Source organism: Aethalodelphis obliquidens, unplaced genomic scaffold (assembly GCF_003676395.1).
Source record: "Aethalodelphis obliquidens isolate GAN/ISIS:26980383/991018 unplaced genomic scaffold, ASM367639v1 scaffold14, whole genome shotgun sequence".
In the NCBI taxonomy this organism is placed as follows: Eukaryota; Metazoa; Chordata; class Mammalia; order Artiodactyla; family Delphinidae; genus Aethalodelphis; species Aethalodelphis obliquidens.
In genome coordinates, this window is record NW_020837958.1 from 17322486 (window position 1) to 17343253 (window position 20768).

The 20768-nt window shown below is 42.2% G+C and overlaps 1 protein-coding gene across 3 annotated transcripts in view; it reads left to right on the forward strand.

Moving 5' to 3' along the window:
• The first annotated feature begins 8343 nt into the window (after positions 1 to 8343).
• Positions 8344 to 20768, forward strand: part of MPPED2 (metallophosphoesterase domain containing 2) — a 174113-nt gene continuing 161688 nt past the window's right edge. For 2 of the 3 annotated variants that reach the window (XM_027115123.1, XM_027115124.1), the window contains exon 1: positions 13979 to 14349. In XM_027115123.1, the coding sequence (XP_026970924.1) occupies positions 14222 to 14349 (128 nt within the window). In that variant the 5' untranslated portion in view covers positions 13979 to 14221. Of the gene's footprint in view, positions 8645 to 13978; positions 14350 to 20768 lie in introns of those variants that run through there. The other variant, XM_027115122.1, reaches the window with a different exon arrangement.

Consider the following 20768-nt stretch of genomic DNA (forward strand, 5'->3'; position numbering starts at 1 on the left):
ATTTTTTATTAATAATATGACAATAAGACCATATCTCTTGGTCTTTCAAAGATCAATTCAATCATTCCCATAAATGTGAATATCAGAGAGATTTTCTTAATATGTTTTAGGACTATTGACTCCTTAAAGGAGCATCTTTTAAAGTAATCTTTATGGTTATAATATGTGTGCAGTGTCCTGAAATGGAATATGGACTGTTAGGTATTCTAAACTTACAACATGCATAGCACTTCTTTTAATGAAAGTTCTATAGAGCCATAGAAGGATGTTTAATGACATGGAAAGATGTTCACAGTATCTATTCAGTTGAAAGAACAGGTTATATAGGTAATGGGATATGAGGAAGAAAGAGGGGAACTTTTATTTCCTAATGTACTTCAGTATTTAATTTATTTACAATGGCAGTATATTAATTTTGTATTAAAAAGATTTAGAAATGTATTACAAAACTGTATAATAATTACTTGATATGTATCATACATTATTCTAAGGTCTTAAAAAATACTAACTCATTTAATCTTGTAACAACTCTACAAAGTAGGTACTTTTAATATCTCCTTTTTACAAATGAGGAAACCAAGGCACAGAGGGTTTAAGTAATTTACCCAAGGTCACGCAGGTAGTAAGAGGCAGGCAGAGGTGGGATTCTAATCTTGCTTTGCTCTCAACTACTACAATATACACTTAACTGTGTTCCCAATTTTCTTCCATTTTTGTAAAATACATTTGACTGAAAAACTATATAACCAAGTGTTAACAGTAAATATTTCTGAATGATGAAATTACAGCTATTTTAAAATTTTTTCTTTTTGCTTATTTGTATTTTCCAATTTTCACAAAACAATGGATAGAAAAGGAAATAACATTGAAAAGGAAAAAAATAATCTTTTTACAGTTCCTTCTGTACTGAGCATGAAATAGGGATTTTGATCTATCACTGTAATTTTTTTAAAACGACCTTCCTGTAAACCTTCCTTTTATTTTAGAATCTAGTAAAACCATGTCCCGTAGACCTTGGCTATTCATCTCTTCTCTTGTGTGCAGATTTTGCTCTGTTTATAGATGGTCACTATGGGGAATCATGAGGACAGAAGAAGAAACTGATGGAACTTTCAAAACGTAGACGTTCCAAGAAAGGGGTAAATTTTGAAAACATGGTTGCCATTATAAATGTCCTTAAAAGTTTATATATATTTCCATTGCATCTTTTCTTGGCAGCCTGACTTGCTAAGAGGGGCCATAGTGACTTAGTTTCCACCAATCAGGAAGCCAATAATCAGAACGCCTTCACAGTGGGTTTGTGGGTTTGTGATTGGGTCCACGTGGAATAATCCTGCACCAAAAGAACAATAGTCTTACTTGTAATCAGTGTCTATGTATTTCCTCTGAGAGCATATCTGTTTCTTTGAATGTTTCACTTAAAAAACAACCATTTTATAAGAATCACTTAGAATATTGTTTGGAATATTAAATAGAAGTGAACTAACTCCAATAAAGACAGATGTGGAATTGACGTAGCATCTAAAAACTTCAAAGGAAAACAGAAATACACTTCTTGCATTTATATTTCATACAAAATAAGACAAGTCCATATGTGGACCAAAAATAGGTGTGGGACATTGAATGAGGGATAATGTTCTAGAATCTGTATGTTTGAAAAAAGTTAATGACATTTTATGCCAGGACTGTATTTCATACTGCAGTTCTTCATGACAAGATGGGATTCCAAAAGATGTGTACAGAATAGAATGAAGTTGGCTTGGAGACATGGGAAGGGTGCACTACGAGTAGAATGAGGGGCTTAAAAAAGGAAGTCGTTGGGTAAGTATAGCTCTCAGCCTCTCTGGCTGGGTACTGCCACACCTTCAGACACTATTTCAAGATTCTGGTACTCTTTGTTTTTATTACGTAAACTGTATTCAAATCTCTTAATTCCATTCACATCTCTCCATGTCTCATCTCCTCCAAACTGTTCTGCTAGAGGCTACCATCACCTCCAGCCCAAAGACTGCGAGAGCTTCCGAATGGCCTCCCAAAGTTCACTCTAGCCCCCTAAAATCCATTCTCCACGCTGGGGCAAGAGTGACCTTTGCAAAACATAAAACTAATCATGTTAGCCTTTCTACTTAAGATCCTTAAACAGATTCCAGTTGCCCTCAGAATAAAGTCAAACATCTTCAACAAGACCTTAGTTGTGACCTTCAAATGTTTTTAACTTGGCCCTTCAGTTCTGGCCTCTGCCTACAGATCCGGATCCAGACCCCTCTGGAACTCAGCAACCCGCCACACTGCTTTTCTTTTTCCTATAACATCCTTGTATTCCTTTCCTCCATCAGGGAGTCTTCACTCAAAGGAGGAAAAGTACCCCTATTTTAAGTTTTCTTTGTACCAGTTGCCTCTCCTTTTCTTAGATACAATTTTTATTTATTTATGTGATTATTTAAAGTCAGTCTCTCCGCAGGCTCATTAGATTACCTACTTCATATGTGGGAGGAAACTCTTGCTTTTTGCATCATTAGTCCATCGGCATGGTTTGAGTACTCTGCCTGTCACAGAGCAGAGCTTTACAAGTATTTTTTGAATAACTGAACATTATTATTACTGAGAGAAATGGGGTTTAGATTCTGTTGGTCTCTCAAAGTCAATTTTTAAAAAAATGTATTCATTCATTTATTTATTTTTGCTGAGAGGGAAAATTACATTATACATTGCTTAATCAAAATATTGATATATCTTATACTAGCTTGTCAAACTGAATTATTAAACTTGAAAAACCCCACATATGTTTTCTTTAATCTGGTTATTATGGGTTTTCCACACTGCCCATCTTTCAAAAGAGATTACTTTGGCTTTTACTTCAATGAGATTGCTCGTCTTCCACCACGACAAGCCTATCCCAAGTACCACTAAATTCTATCCCACTTTTCCAGAACTGGGACCATGATATGATATAGGGAAGGACTCAGCAAACACTAATTGATAACAGAGATCACGCAAGTCTGTTAGGCTAGAAAGCACACCAGCACATGCTCAGTATCTTGTTAAGATATTTTTTTGAAACTGATTATTAAAATTATTACATAAATAATACTCATCTCTTTTGTTGATACATGCTAAACATTAGCTAGTAAGTATGGTAAGAATAAGCGAGTGTTTTGTAAAATTTTAAGATTTCCACTCTCTCCATCTTTATTATTTAAGCTGCTGGCAAAGCTGGATCAAATTTAGTCTTTCTAAGATAATGCCTATAAAATTTATTTTATGAAATAAAATTTCATGGGTTCTAGTGTTTCTTGAATCTTTCTTAGTCATACACGTTTTTATTGGATAACCAAAAGGAAATTTTAAATAAGAAGGACAAAAGCCATAATTTATATATTTATTTTGAGCACTTCAAAAAGGATCTATCAAAGAATCAGGTTAATCACATAATTTTCTTTTGAGACTATATTTTGGTATATTATATCTGTAAATTTTAGGATACAAAATTTCTTTTTTCTTCTGCATCCTGCTGTGTTTAAAAAGAAGGCTGCCTTTAAATGGATGGGACACATAAAAATCTTCAGCTTCTCTATGAGAAAATCAACTTATGAAGCAGTCTTACGTACTATTTCATGCTTTTGAAGACAGTAACAAACCCCTTTAATTGTACTATTTGAACTCCGTAGGAAATCCTTAGCTCTTATCCTCCATGCTGGTCTCATGATATCACTTCCGTTCCTGCATATCTGGTATGGATTTTCCTTCATTGTGTAGTAGCCTCAATCACTCATGCATTCTCTTACTCTCTTTCTCATTTATTGACTCATAAGATTGTTGAACAAATATTTCCAAGTTTCTACCAAGTGCATACATAGCACATAAGAATGAAAACCACAAAGGGATAGAGGGCATAGTTCTTCAGCTTGAGGGGGTTACAATGAAAACATTTAAAACAAACCAAAGAAAAAAAGTAAAAACTGTAGGAATTTAGAATAAAGTAAAGGTATTGGTTGGCTCAGATATTTTTCTAATTGTGTCATAATAGTTCTATTAACAGGCTCTGATTTCTGATAATATATATCTTAAGTTTTGCTGGAAAATGATTAAAATGCAACCAATTTAAAGAAAAAAAGAGGTAAAATAGTTGAATTTTTTTTCTGAAGAAGAGCTGCAGGGTTGAACCAAGCTTTTAGTTATACACAAGTATCCCTGAAGTATTGGAAAACTATTCTCATAGGGAGAATGAAAGCCAACTCCAAATAAAGTACTGAGCTTTCAAGGGAAGTAGCATTCACTTTCCAAGCTTCCACCTAAGGTTCTCCCACGCTCCTATCTCTCATTTTCTTCCCTAAATGCATTCTGAAATGATATTTTAAAAGATACTGCAGCAGGATATCAGGAAGTATATTTGCCAGTTCCTTCGATGAAATCACTGGAGAAAGGGTCCAGGTTTACATTCCATTAAAGGAAAAAATGTGTAATATTTGCATAGAGGCAAGCATAAACTTGGCATTTGATTTTCATCCTTCTTTTGTTTTCTATTAGAAGCAATAAAAATTGAATTTAACAACAAAAAAAATGGAGCTTACAGCCTCACTTATCTTAAAAAAAAAAACACCACCAAAACTCCCAGAATATAACATTCAAAATTTGGTATAATGAGGTTTGATGTTTCCAAGCTAATGTCAGGGGACAGACATGGTTCACATCCACTCATTTTAAAACAAGCTTTTAGTGTAGGTAGCTATGCTGGTAGAGAATATGATTTGACAAAATGCAATATGTTCAAAACCATGGGATGAGAATTATTTGAAAAGTGAGTTCCTTTTTGTCCTAATTTATTATTTAAATTCACTTATACTTCTCCAGCTTCTTTATTTTGGTAGACAAATGGAAATAAAAATTCATAACCTTAATACAGGTTGGTCACCAACTCTCAGTGGATAACTGATTAGCAGGGACACAGTAGAGGTTGACTTCTTCCTACACTGCAAGTTACGATTTTAACCTTTTTTTGCCTCAATTTTTCCCCATTCAATAAAATGATAAAGAAGTTTTCATCAACTTTGTAAAGGATCACTCACTTGATTTTTTTTATAGCATTAAGTATCCTATAAAATGTGCCACTAAAGTAGAACAGGTTTTTATTTGTTTTTTTGTGTGCACGTTACTTAGATCTAGGATCATGCACAAGCTAGTTTTCCTTTTTTGATTGACTATCAGGTTGTTTGTTTTCTAAAGGAAGAAAACCACAGAAATAATTTGGCCGGTGCAGATTTATTTTTGACTGATTAAATCAGTCAAAATCAGTTGAAAAATTTTAACCATGTGGATAAGGGGTGTACTGCTAACTCATAGAAGAAAGAAAACAAAACCAAGCATTTCTTCAAAAACATGATTCCAGTCAGTGTTTGCTGCTGGGCTGGAAATCAAAAACAAAATGTAAAGGAGCCCCTCCCCATCTTTGGCATTCTTTAACGCCAATGCCACTTGCTGTGGTTTATGCTGGGCGAGGAAAGTGACTGTCCTCTTGCTCCCAGCACATGTGACAAGTATGGACACTCTGGACATACTGTACAACAAAAGAAATACATTAGCAAGCCCTTCATTTCTACTCAGGCATAAGACATACCTTACTTCAAATTCAAGTGCCAGCAAAAAGAAACTCAAAATGGATTCGAGACCTAAATGTAAGGCCAGACACTATAAGACTCTTAGAGGAAAACATAGGCAGACACTCTATGACATAAATCACAGCAAGATCCTTTCTGACCCACCTCCTAAAGAAATGGAAATAAAAACAAAAATAAACAAATGGGACCTAATAAAACTTAAAAGCTTTTGCACAGCAAAGGAAATCCTCGAAAAGATAACCCTGAGAATGGGAGAAAATGTTTGCAAACGAAGCAACTGACAAAGGATTAATCTCCAAAATTTACAAGCAGCTCATGCAGCTCACTAGCAAAAAAACAAACAATCCAATCCCAAAATGGGCAGAAGACCTAAATAGACATTTTTCCAAAGAAGATATACAGATTGCCGACAAACACATGAAAGGATGCTCAACATCACTAATCATTAGAGAAATGCAAATCAAAAATACAAGAGGTATCATCTCACACGGGTCAGAATGGCCATCATCAAAAAATCTACACACAATAAATGCTGGAGAGGCTGTGGAGAAAAGGGAACCCTCTTGAACCGTTGGTGGGAATGCAAATTGATACAGCCACTATGGAGAACAGTATGAGGTTCCTAAAAAAACTAAAAATAGAACTACCATATGACCCAGCAATCCCACTACTGGGCATATACCCTGAGAAAACTAATTCAAAAAGAGTCATGTACCAAAATGTTCATTGCAGCTCTATTTACAATAGCCAGGACATGGAAGCAACCTAAGTGTCCATCAACAGATGAATGGATAAACAAGATGTGGCACATATATACAATGGAATATTACTCAGCCATAAAAAGAAACGAAATTGAGTTATTTGTAATGAGGTGGATGGGCCTAGGGTCTGTCATACAGAATGAAGTAAGTCAGAAAGAGAAAAACAAATACTGTATGCTAACACACATATATATATAGAATCTAAAAAAAAATGGTTCTGAAGAACCTAGGGGCAGGACAGGAATAAAGACGCAGACGTAGAGAATGGACTTGAGGACACGGGGAGACGGAAAGGTAAGCTGGGACGAAGTGAGAGAGTGACATGGAGATATATACACTACCAAATGTAAAATAGTTAGCTAGTGGGAAGCAGCCGCATAGCACAGGGAGATCAGTTCGGTGATTTGTGACCACCTAGAGGGGTGGGATAGGGAGGATGGGAGACAGGGAGATGCAAGAGGGAGGAGATATGGGGATATATGTATATGTATAGCTGAGGGTGGGAGGGAGACGCAAGAGGGAGGGAATATGGGGATATATGTACAGCTGATTCACTTTGTTATACAGCAGAAACTAACACACCATTGTAAAGCAATTATACTCCAATAAAGGTGTTAAAAAAAAATTCAAGTGCCAGGAAAGCCCATTGTAAAAGGGACATATTTTCAAGTGAATTCTGTTTGATCTTTTTTTATAGGGGCTCCAACCAGCCTCTCTCCCTTCCTCCCCAGACCCTGGAAACCAATTAGTCTCAGCACAGAGGCCACAGACCAGGCTGAAACGGTTCCTTTTTGTTTTTAGGGGATATAATTTCAGCCAGGATGTCTAGTCAGTTGTCACATAGTATACCTAGCACACTTCTCCCTCTCACACACATCCATTGGATTTCCCTTTGGAGAACGCCTAGATTTTTGAGTCTGGTTGGCGTCCAAATCCTTCAGCTCTGACAATGGCATAACATCACAGGGCCACCTCATCTTTCACAGTCAACACCACCAACCAAGTTTTCTAAAAGCCTTCTCTTCCTTGTCCTCTGTCTTCTAGCATTTCAGCCGCTTTTCTTTTCCTTACGTGTTTGCCTACAATTCTGAAAACCTTTTCTTCCATAACCCAAAGTAGCAAAGAAAAAATGACAAACTTTTATTTTTACGTTTTTGAATTGCTTATCCTTTGGGAGAAATGTGCCCCAAACACAAAAATGGAAACAATTAGTCTTTGCCTCTCCTTGCCTCCATATACTGAACCTGCCTTAATTCATGGAGGTGAAAGAAATTATCAGCTGGATTGGCCTAGGAACAACATCGCAGAAAGAAAGGTGTGTGTGTGTGTGTGTGTGTGTGTGTCTGTGTGTGTGTGTGTGTGTGTGTGTGTGTGTGTGTGTCTGGCGAGTTGAAAGGCTTGAGAAAAGGGAGCATAGCTCTCCCCCAGGAAAGTCTAAGCTCAGCAGACGGGGAGGGGGACCCAGGGTCGCCTATCCCTGGTTTCAGCGCAGGGCCCGAGCCGCTCCCCTTGCCCCCGAGGCAAGCTCTGCGCCCTGGAGCTGTGCCAGGACTGCAGACAGCGCCTGGCAGGTCGGTGGGTGGGGGGCCTGGGGCCTGGGTGTTCCCTTTGCAGAAGACGCCCATTTGGAGGGAAAACTCCCTTTATTTTCCTGGGGCTCCGTAGCCCCCCTCCCCGGTCCCCTATCATTTTTACGCTGATCGCACTCCTGATGATGAACTTGCAGCTCAGCTTCCTGCCGCCTGCTTGACCCGGGAGCACCAGCAGGCTGCCGGCCTCGCCCTCAGCTCCCTCCTCCTCTTGCAACCCCGGGGCCTCAGGGCGCCAGTGGGGGTTCGAGTGGGCCGGGGCAGCAGGAGGGGCGCGCGGGGGCGCGGGGTCCCGCCGGGGAGCGCGCACAGAGCGGCGCCTCGGCCGCCCTGCTTCCTGGAGCTGTGCTCCTTTGACCCCAGTGGCAGTCCCTGTCACTGCACCGCTCTCGCTCCCTCCGGCTCGCCGCGCCCTCGCTCCCTCTCTTCGCCCCCTCGCTCGCTCTCTCCCCAGATCGAGGCTGCTCCCGTCCTTTCTCCCCCGCGCCTCCCTCTCGTGCCGCGCCCCCCGGCCCCCAGCCCCAGCCCGCGGCGGGACCTCTGGGGTCGAAGGTTCTGGCCCGCCCGCGCCCCTCGCCGCCCCCGCGCGCCTCCCGCCGGCTCCTGCTGCTTCGCGATGGATCGCCTGCTCGCCGGGCGCTGAAGGCATCCCCAGGACCCGGAGCGCAGCCCGGGAAAGGTAATCCGCCCCGGGAAGGGAGGCGGAGGGCGGGGGAGGGGGAGGAGGCGGCCGGGCGCCCGGTGCCGCGCGCGAGAGGAAGGGAAAAAAATGCACACACAAAGCGGAGCCCGGGTGCGAGGTGCCTTGTCAGCGGCGCGTGCGAGGGGCTCGGAGGCTGCGGACCGCGGCTGCCCCGGTGCCCCTGACATTCTCACAAGCCGGCGCTTCCCGGGCAATTCGGAACCCGAGGAGAGCTTATTTTCAACCCCCGAGCGAAAGCGAATTCTTTTTTAGGAGCTGTCTCCCTCCCACTCCCCATCTTGACCCTCTGCCCTTCTCCACCCCCCACCCCCCCGCCAGTCCTCGGCCCTCGACCTCCCGGGGTCCTCACCTCGCGGCTCCCTCCTCCGCCGGGATTTCTTAGGAGGGAAGGAGGGGGTGTCGGCGAGGGGCGGCGGCGAAAGCCCGGCAGCGGGGATGGGGGTGGGGACGAGGGCTCGGCGAGCTGTTTACTAGAAAGTCCCGGGGTTATGTGTTCGAGCCGCCCCGGCCTAGGCCCCGGTGCATTGTGTTGGCCCGAGCCCCGGGCGCCCGCGGCGGCCCGAGCGAGGTGCGGTGGCCAGGAAGGCGCCGCGCAGCTTTGTGCTCGGGCTGCGCTCCGCGGCCGCCCCCGGGCCGCCCGCGTGCGCGCCGCTCTCGCGCGGGGCTGTTTCTCACTCTCTCCCGGCGCCCCAACCTCGCTCTCCCCCGCCGCCTCCGGTCTCCACGATCGTAGCCTGCCGATCGAGCAGGCGACCCGGGCTGGGCTGCGGGGGACGAGCAGCGAGAAAAAGTAACCGTTGCCGCCCGATTTCTTCCCTTGAGAGGCAGGAGTTTCTATGCTATTTACATGTAACAGGGTTATCTTTGTAAAGCCTTTGAATTACAAGGTTTGCGGCCTAGGAGGTAGAGGGGGCATTTTCCTGGAGGTTGGGGAGGGGATTAGAATCTACCAGCAAGGAAGGAAATTAAGGATGCTCCAGTGGGGTAGATTTATTACCACATTCCCCCCCAATACACCCCAAATTAAGTGCAAATGCGGGTCATGAAAAATGTGTAATTGACTTGAGATGCTGCAAACAAACACAAACAGCTCATGGTGGAAAAAACAAACAAAACTTTAAGTGGAAGAAAAGATTTCCAAAGGGGGGGGGGAATCCGTGGCCTCCACACCCCCTTCCAACGCTCGCTGGCTCCCTCCCTTTCTTTCTCTGCCGCTCCAGGGAAGCAGCCCCGCTGCTCCGGGGCAGAGAGCAGGGAGGCGGTGGCGGCTCCGGGCGCGGGCTCCGCTCTGAGGGTTCGGGGATGCCAACGCGCCCTGGAGGCTGACGTCGGGGGCGTGGGGCTGTGATGCTTGAGCGAGGATGGTGCGGTGTCAGAGCCATTGGCCGCCGGTGGTCATCAATCAATTCGGGGCTGGGGGAAAGGTAGAGAAAGAAAGGCGCCCAACGGAGCCTGGGGCCGCGAGCGCCAGCGCCAACAGTGCCAGAAGCGGCGGCCTCAGCGGAGGCGACGGCGGTGGCAACGGGGGACTGAGCGAGTAAGGCGAGCTGGTGCTCCAGGAAGGAAGGGGGAGCTGTAGTCCGGACAAGCCGGCCGTGAGGGCAGGGCGCGCGCGAGTGTGTCAGTGTGTGTGTGTGTGTGTGTGTGTGTGTGTGTGTGTGTAGTTGCTGACCACCCCCAACTGCCCACCCTAGATTTAAAACAAACACACCAATCCAAAGTAGAGAATTCCGCGCCCCCCGCCCCACCATATATAGGCTCTACGCGTTGCCAGAGGCGCGGGAGAAAAGTCCTGCCCTTTCTTTCCGAAAGAATGTGCCAGCCGGGTGTCCGCAGTGCTGGAGACAAGTTCAGGTGTAAGTGCGTCGGGAGGGAGGGCGCTCTGTGGACAGAGGCACGTGGACCTTTGTGCATCCGTCTAAACACCTTGCTGGAGAAGCCGCCCGGAAGGCTTCTGGGCATCGCTCCGGAATACAGGGATGAGTAACTGGAGATGGGCATGAAAGAGTAAGGGCGTGAGTTGAGAAAGCACTCGATCTATGCTGCAGAGGGAGGAGAAAGCGAAATTTGGCGGAGTCGGAGCAGGCGAGTCCCGAAGTCTGGCCAGGCTGTCGGGCGGTCTTCTCAGGGGTAGTGAATAAAATGAGCATCCTTGTTTAAACGAGGAAATCACGGGCTCCTTTCTCATAGGCTGTGCCGTGCGGTGCTCGGGCAGAGAGGTCATGAGTTGTTGCTTTGAAAACTCTTGGTAAATTGGACTTCTGGTGTCTAGGAGGTGGAGACAGTTATTTAATTCCTCAGCTTTTAATCCCTTCATTGCCAGCAGACTTTAAAAGCGTTTCCCACTAGATTCCTGAAAAAGAACATTCCAAGTTGCACAGCTTAAGGCACAGGATAAGTGATTGCTGTCTAGGAAATGCAAAATGTGCTCACATGATTTTTTTTTTTAAAGAGAAAATCAAAGTAGCACCAGCATGAATGTTTGGCAGTGTCACATTTTTCTTTAGGATTCCTGGCATTTAGTACTGGGTTCCTTTGTTTTATAGAGCAAATGTATTGAAGTATAAAAATGGAAATTTTAAAAAAGAATACTGGTCTCTGTAAATATTATACATGAAGTAATGTAAGTGTGATGAGGATGAAATGCTCCAAAATCTGATAATTTGGAAGGCTTTACTGACTAAATATGTGAAGCAAGGTGATGCAGGTTCTTGATAGTTTTAGGTGGTGTATCATTCTGTCTTGTTTCAAGCTTTTTCCAGATTTCTCAGGTTAGAGGAGGGAGTTTACCAAAAAAAACCCAAAAAACAAAAAGGCCTTTCCCATGTATTGGTGTTTCCTATTCTTGGGATATGATCATCTTGTGATGTGAGTGGGGGTGAACATAGCATTTTTAAAAAATAAGCTTTTTCTTGATTTGTCTATAAAGGTTCCTGTGAAAGTTTTGAAGCTCTCTGCCTCAGTCTGACATTTTCTTCAAAGGACTCCAGTTTAAAGAAGATAGACACTGCAGGTGCACTGTTTCGATAAAACATTTGAAAGAGAACATGGTAAAGATGAATTCAAATGAGGTGCCAGCCACCCATTTAGCCTTTCCGAGTAACAGGGGCCTGTGCTTGCTGAAGAGGCACAGATCTCACTTGATAGAAAAGGCAAAATCCCATGTTGACTTTAGGGTACAGTGGACCATATAGGAGTGCAAACTGATCACCTTCTAAGTTCCATCTTTTCTGGGCTTCAAACGGGAGGGTCTGATGCTAACTACTGTAAGTCATTGCCTAGATATTTACATTACAGGAATGTATCTTTCATTTGTAGGCCATTTTGCTTAGTTTAATTAGCGAGTTTACTCCAGAAACATTTAAACTGTTTCTGGCACCCTGTGCAGAGATTGTTACTGAGAGGTCACAATGGTCTAGACATGAATTTTGCTTCTCTTGCTTCTTGATGTTCTGTATTTCACACAATAGACATTGATGGCAGGAACATAAGAATTCTCATGTAATTTTTACACCACTCTCTAATTTATGCAAACACTAAGTTCTTGCAGTCTGAAAATGTGTATTTTTTCCCCTCTGTGCTTTGATGGCTAACATTCTTTTTAATGACAGTCATTTCTATAACAGGAAGATGTTTTCATTTGTTTTTACTTTTCAGCGTGGTGCAATTATGCAGTTTTGCGCTTCAGTCGTGTCTCTCTGTACTTTGTGTCTCAAAAGAGAATTACAGTACTTAGAACAGGACTGCAATTTGAAGCAGGTGTTGTGTTTTACTGTTATGCAAAATAACAGTAAAATATAATTGTGGGGGAAATTAAGGAAACAGCTGCAAACTTGGTATGAAAACTGCTACATTATGATTTGTAAGCAGTTCTTATAGATATCTTACATCAGAGGAGTGGGGAAAGATTTTAATTTGTTAATCCTACTGGCCTGGTTGTCTGTCAGCTAGCGCTTAGAGGACTCATACCTCCCATGAAGTCAGGAAGAAGAAAGAGAACCCTAAGTGACACTTTGTTTAAAATGCCAGAGCATGAGGGATTCATTTCTTGGCGGTGCTGTTGTGCATTAGGAATGCAGGCAAGGTGGGTGTTATTTAGCTTGCTTTGCTCATATGAAGAAGGCAATGATTTGAGTAGAATGCTGTGGAATTTCTTAGCCCAGCTAGCATATGGAGGACTACACAAGCCCCGGGTTGTAAAATAATAAAATAAATGGCCTATGGCAGGCCATCTGCCTTTTGCTTGGTATTTAAGGTGTTTCATGCCAAATTTAAATCTAATCCTATTATTCTAAATATTTTTATTTGAGATAGCAGCTAAGATTCCCAGAGCTTAATGGTGCACATGGTGAAAATATTCTAATGTGGAGCACTTAAAGTAAGAAGGCGGGTTACCTAAGGGTTATCCAGGGAGCGTGCTGCCCGCTTCTTTACAATTTCACTGATCAATTGCAGCAGCAACCAAGCAGGGGTGTGCTCTGCTCAGTCTTTGCACACTTGGTATAAAAATAAGCATCCTCATTTCCGAACCCAGTGCAGCAAATAATATATTGACATTTATACAAAGAATCAAAAAGAACAGAAATATTTTTTAAAGTATGAAACCAGCTACTGAGAATTATGCAGCACCAAGCAGGAGTGAAGCGGTAGCTTCAATGGCCACCCTCCTTTGCCTCTCCTTCTGGGCTCCAAGAAGGGCGGTAATGAGCGCATCCAAAATGGTGGTCCAAGCCTGCATGTATTTGACTTTCCTCTGAGTAACTGGAGGGTTTAAAGAAATTATATTACATTTAGCAAGAAGGATTTGCCTTCCATAAAGTTCTTGGCCAGAGTGGAATCCATATATATATACCAAGATTTGAGCACCTATGTGTGTTGGGAGCCACTGTGAAAGAAAAAATTATATGTGATGTGTGTATATATTATGCGTGTATTACAGTTACAAACAGGTATCTGTTATGAGCACAGCATTTTAAATTTACATTTGGCATTGTGTTTTCTGGCTGTGCTAAGCACCGGGATTTCAAATTATTCTGTGACACCAACTTTGTACAGACCAAACATTCCAATTAGCAGGGAAGGTTTGGAAGATTCGCCACTTCGAGCACAAACCATTTATAGTTAGACACCATGGCAACTGTGGATGTGCCCCTTCCGTAATTCACGTTAAGTGCCATAATGATGATTAAAGAGGAAATCTTAGTTTGAACACCATTGAAATGGTTTGCTAGCAGCCAGCCTTATCATTCGGAGTGTCATGTCCATTCTGAAGTACATGCTGGGTGGAGAATTGGGAAAGGTTTTATCCATGAGGCAACCACACAGATTAAGATTTTTCCTGAACCAATTTCATGTCTAGGTGTCCCATCTGACATCGCTTAGAACATCCTCTTTTTCTTTGTTCTCATTTTTTTTCATTTGTTTTTTTCAGAAACACACAGCAGTATTGATGAGTAGACCCTTGGGTTCAGAGATTGGGCTGAAACGCACCATGCCTGCTTCCATCCTTTGCTCCGGAAAGTTGTGAATTGCTCATGCCTATAGGGAGGAAGGATGGCACATGGGATTCCTTCTCAAGGCAAGGTTACCATAACGGTGGATGAGTACAGCTCCAACCCCACCCAGGCATTCACGCACTACAACATCAACCAGAGCAGATTCCAGCCGCCACATGTACATATGTAAGTATCACTCATGAACTTAAAAAAATTAGCCATCAGGAAACTAGAAATAAAATAAGAAATTCACTGGTGACTTCTGCCCAGGAGAATAAAAGGTGTATGATTCCCCAAACAGATGGGTATCTATGGTTCCAAGTACAACTCAGAGGAATCCTCCACGTTGGTGTAACGCTGAACTTTTCCAGAGTATGTACTTTCAACTACAATTTGGCATGAGATCTTCAGAGCCTCTGAGGGTTGCCCTCATTTTGTGTATAACAACAGAGAGGTTAAGGTATTTGCCTAATGTCACACAGTGAATTTTGGCAGAGTCTCCTGACCCCTAATTCAGTTTGCTTTATGTTATACAGCTTGCCTCCATGATGAAATATCTTTAAAATTTCTGTAGTTTCCCCCCGCAACACACACCTCACCCCCCCCCCATCCCTTTACATTCAGCTGGGAAACAGGCCTAATTGGGACTAATTGTCCAGCCACTGCTAAATCCATCGTCTTGCGTGTTGCTCGTAGAACGTGTGCTGCATGCTACAGGACTCAAACAATATGGGGAACAAAGGATTAAGGGACAGTGGAACAGTTGGTTCCAGGAATTGTACTTTCCCCTCACTCCCTAATACTATTTAAGTCATGTCTCAGTTTAAACTGTTTCAGGAGCAAAGTGTGGGAGAAATCCAGAGGCAAAGATTTTGCAGCACCTGGATGCACACCAGCTTTTTTTCCGTTCCTCTGCTGCAGGATGTGCTGGGCTTTCAGCAGAAGGGGCAAAAGGTCACCATCTCCCTTGTTTATTCAAGGCCTGGTGCTCATTCTCTATTAGACTCTTCCAGTGTCTAACATGAGTCTTTCACAGTAGGCCTAAACCCCTTTGCAAACCATTATATAGTCAAGAGAGAAAAGAGGTTAGGGCTCTGTTGAATGTTTTTGCCATTGCTGGCAAAATTGAACTCGGGGCACGTCCAAGTCACAAGCTCTTTTTTAAGTAATTGTTTTATTTGAGCATTTAAAAAAAAACAGTAGGTCTCCCCCAACCCAACACGCACACACATGCGCACACACACACTCTCAACCCCCCCCCTCCCAATTTAGAAACACTAACCAAACAAAAAGATCCTTCTCTTGACTGCCTGGGTAGTATAGTAAATACTGGGATGTACTTCGCAAGTATGCAAATAGAGCTACTCAATTATCTATGATGGGAATTCTGCAAAAAAAAAAAAAAAAAAAAAAAAGAAAAAGAAAAATCCTTGCAAATGTTTAATGCTAAACTATTTCTAAGATTCTTCTACTTTCTTTAAATCAGAATATATTCATGATAATGAAGGATTCCTAACATGGTTTTAAGGAGAGGTTTTTAAGGGGAATAAGATTTTTCTTTGTTAAAATGGCTTTTCTGAACAATAACAATTCATTTCAAATATTCCTTTTATTCTTCTGCTTCTGATAATTTCTTTTTCTTCAAATATGTTATAGAATGTGTGCAAGCTGGGCTTAGGATTCCTTTAGCTCTGCTTTGCTGGTGTGACGTTTTGTATTAGAGAATCACAAAGCACTTTGTGGATTCTGTTTCCTCCCAGGCAAAAGAAAGTATATTTTGCCCCAGATTCCTTGGAAAATGACTGATAGGGAATCTTAGCTTATTCTTCGCTTGTTTGTAGCCCTAAGATTCCACTGGTGAACTGTGAATGCTCAGAGATATTTTAAAAATCATGTAACTTTAGGACTGATGTGCTTAGATCTAGCCATGAAAAGTTCGAAGGATCAAATTATACCTTTTATGAAAACAAGGCTTGAAAAATGGAGTTTGCAGTGGCAGCCTAGACAGCTGTGTGGCCCTTTTACCAGACTTCCTTCCTAGAAGTAGAGGATTCTTCCACGGTCAACTCCAGCTGGCCTTTTCACCTTCATCACCCACTAAGGGCTTCCCACCTGAACCCTTTGTTCCAGCCACGCATGTTGACTCTACCACCTGAGCACCCCGTGAGCCCTTTCCATCTCAATGCTTTTACTGTTTCTCCCAGCTGAGACACTCTTACACTCTGCTGAGAGCCAGTTCAGGCCCCTCTATGTCTAGGAAACCTCTTCTATCTCACCCAATCCAAAATGACTGTGCCTACCTACCCCCCCACCAACACGATGTCCCTCGTCATTTGGTATTTACTTCAAACCAGACCTCTCTCCCACCCGCCCTCTCTCTCAACTATATCATTCATTTCTTAAAGGCAGGGATTGAGCAGGTAACAGGTGCTTAGAAATGCTAATTGATTGCTTGCTTGATTGATCCATTGATTTGATTGTGAATTGAGATGAGAAATTGTGATTGAGATTTGGAAATTTTCATTGGGATCCTTCTGTCCTGTCTTAATATTTTGAGTGTTTGTATGAACGTGTGTGCATGTTATCAAGATGCTGGCCGACCTTTTCCTTGGCCTTTCTTTTCCGTGCTTGGTGCCCTGGCACGGTGACCGGCCCATGCTGGGCATTCAGCTTAGTTAAATGGGATCATGTTATATTTTAAAAGATTGCTTTGAGTCTAAATAGAAACTTAAGTTGGCTGGAAAATACCTATAAAATGTTTAGTCTAAAATGTCTTAAGTTTTTCTAAAATTTTTAACATGTTATGGTAGAGCTTTACTCCTCTCCACAAAGATATTGTCTTTTCCACTTGAATAGTTGCTCATTTATTTTGCATGGGTTTCTTAAAATATTTGCTTTCCTTTGGCACTTAACAACTGAGGTCTATGAAGACCCATGACAGATCACCTGGATTGGAGTTACAATGCTGGGTCCTTAAATGATCTGTTATTTTCTTTCATGAAACCTAGTTGAGGTTTTCTTACCTTAGTTAAGGAATAGCTCACTTCCCATTTAATTCAGTTTGTCTCACCTCAGCTTTGTGACCCATCTTGGGCAATTTACCTCTTTTCTCCCGGCCTCAGTAAATGTAAACATTTGTACCAAATGATAGCTATGGATCTTTTTAGCTCTGACATACTAAGATTAAGATTGCAGTTAAGACATTTATTTGCAAGGTGTTGCTGTGGAGGGAGCACAGATGCATAAGACCCGGTTCCCATCTTTAGAAGCTCATCACTGATTCAGAGCTGTTCTTTCCACTGGCTTTAAGGGTTTACTCCATGGTCTTGGTTTGGCTTTACCTGTGAGTTCTGACCAGGTTGCTACCAAGCTTTCTAAGAGTCACCAGCCTATACATCTCTGCCTGTGACGTAGGGAGGATTTTTTTTTAAAAGAAAGCCATCCGATATGACCTTGGAAAAGAAAATTAAAGCGCAGTTGGAGTTGACAGGGCAGACTTGAACCCAGAATTCATGAGCCCCTCTTATCCAGACTCTTGAACATACTGATAGATGTGATAGTTGAAAACCAACAATTAACAGGGCTTCATTTTTCTACAACCCTGTCATCTTCCCCAGCAGAATGTTATTTAGTATTTTTTTTTTTGCGGTATGCGGGCCTCTCACTGTTGTGGCCTCTCCCGTTGCGGAGCACAGGCTCCGGACGCGCAGGCTCAGCGTCCATGTCTCACGGGCCCAGCCGCTCAGCGGCATGTGGGATCTTCCCGGACCGGGGCACGAACCCACGTCCCCTGCATCGGCAGGCGGACTCTCAACCACTGCGCCACCAGGGAAGCCCTTATTTAGTATTTTTAATGATGAAAATTATTTAGTATTTTTAATGATAGTGGGAGGAGGTGCTCAAGGAGCCAGTGTAGGTCTGAAAACACCATCAAGATTTGGTATGTTTTAGATTATCTGAGGCCTAATAAAATGCTGTAAGACATCTTTAGTAGGGTACCCAACCATCTCCGTTTTTGCATCGAAAGTCCCACATTCCGGGAGACCCCTCAGTTCCCTGCAAACCAGGATGGTTGGCTACCCTACTGAGGTTAATTCCTCAACTTTTTCTTTAAGGTTTGGTTGCTAGGAAGCTCAAATCAAATTTATTTTCAGTTTTAGCTACGTCCTTGTCTACGGCTTTAGTTGTCAACACCCCTGGAACCTTACTTAGCTCTTGTTCTTTTATACTTATTTTGAGGAGGCAGTGTAGTGTCATGGTCGGAGTCTCCAGTGGAATCAGATTGTTGGATTTAAAACCTGGTTGCACCACTTACTAGCTGTGTAACCAACCATGGACAAAGGTATTAACTTCTCTGGGTTTTTTTTCCCCATCTCTAAAGTGTGGATGATAAAAGTAGTGCCTATCTCCAAAGGTTGCTGTGAAGGTTAAAAACTTGTAAAGTTTTTAGAGGAGTACATACTCTGTACTCAGTAAATGTTAGCTCTTCGCATTAATGATTGTTTTATTGATTCTGCACCTTTTTATTCTAAGCTGTCTCAGTCCGTTTTGAAAATCACTGGAGTATAAATAAATGAATAAATAAGAAAATCACTAGTAAGTTTGTCCTGTCTTCCTCCAGGACTCATTACTAGCAAACTTGGCTGGGTGGGAGTTTTGGCTGTCAGGGTTGGAAGGTGCCCTGACTTCTTTTTTTAAAATTTTTTGTTTCTAAATTTTTTATTGAAGTATAGTTAACTTACAAAATTGTATTCGTTTCAGGTGTACAAAATAGTAATTCTGTATTTTTATAGGTTATACTCCATATAAAGTGATTATAAAATATTGGCTGTATTCCCAGTGTTGTACATTACATTCTCGTAGCTTATCTATTTTATACCTATTAGTTCGTACCTCTTAATCACCCTCACTTATTTTGCCCCTGCTCCACCTCTTACCAATCTAGCAACCACCACTCTGTTCTCTGTGTCTGTGAGTCTGTTTCCGTTTTGTTATATTTGTTCGTTTGTTTTATTTTTTAGATGCCACATGTAAGTGAAAACATATAGTGTTTGTCTTTCTCTGTCTGTGCCTTGACTTCTTATTGCCTGTCAAGGAGTGTCTCACCTGCCTTCAGTTACTCCATGGTATTGACAGTCCCAAGGGGGCAAGGAATCCCAAGAGCTGAGTGTCGCCTGGTTGTTCTCTGCAGAATCACAGTGGCCTTCATTCACTTGTGCTCGTCTCAGGCCCTTGTACCCCCATCAGTCAGTGTCTTAGGCTCTCTACCTATGGCTGTGGTTACAACAGAAGCATCAAGAGTTAACCATAATTAACTAGGACTGACTACAAAGGGCACAGCTTGAGCTGGGGAATGAGGACAGTATTCACATGGCAGCTGAGAATGTGGTCTGAAATCAGAGATCTGTATCCACATGCTGATCCCACCAGTTACTGGCTTGGCTAGGTGATGGACAGAATTATTGAACTTCAGTGTTCTCATCTATAAAATGGGTTTGACGAGTCTCTAAGACGGTTGTAAACAATATATGAGATTATGTATATGACATAGTGCCCAGAAGATAGCACTTGATAAATAGATGCTGTGTTAATATTTATGGTCTTGTGCATTAGCTGGTGAGCATGAAATAAGTGTTAACATCTTTTTGTTTGAACTGCTTGCATAAAACTTGACAAGACCAACTTGTTCTTGTTGCTTTGTTGTGTTTTACAGCATCTGTCAGTGTTTGCTTGGGTATTGCTAATCCGAAATGATCTGAAGCTTTTAGGGTATCTGGGTGATCTTTCCATGCCAAATTGTTACAGGATTTTGTTTGTCTGATCTGAAGTTTCATTCTTGCATGAAGTAAATGTTTATTTCAGGTCTGAATTAGGTATCCTTAGATGCAGGAAGAAAGTTACAGAAGAGTGTTATAGAATGATGCCATTTGGTTAAAAAAGAATCTCAAAATGTGTAGAAAGATAAATACCAACATTACTGGTGATCATGTAGGGAATAAATTTGCAAACAAATCTGGGAGAGGGAGTGATGGGTAAAGATCTTACGCTTTTTATTTTATATACTTTTGGATAATTTAAATTATTTTTATAGGAACTATGTAATACTTTTATGATAATAAAAACTTTTTTTAAAGAGTGATAAAAATGTGATTTGTCTACAATCCCTTCTGCTTTGTTAGCAAGGTTTGCATTAAAGGCTCACTCTAATGTAAATCTACTTTCTTTGAGCACTGCTTCCTTGGGAGGTACCTTCTGCTGTTTTATGTTATAATCAAGGTATAGACCAAAGGCTGTTCATTGGTTCAGTATAATTCAGCTTGGTCATGTGTGGAAAGATGTGAGGCCAAGGATGCTGGCTACTTCTTAGTCCTATAACTGGAGGGAAATTTCTTTAAGAAGTACCTTCAAATTCATTTTTGAAAGCCAGCAGAGTATATAGTATCAGTAAACAGATAGTTCGCTATAGTGGATGACTTGACAGTGTTTCAGGGAACCTGGATTCTGGTCCCGTCTTGGTCACTAATTAGGTTTGTGATTCCGAGCAAGTTGAGCCTCTTTGAATTTCAAGTTCCTCACCAGCCATTGGGCTCCATGCCCTTTAGCTT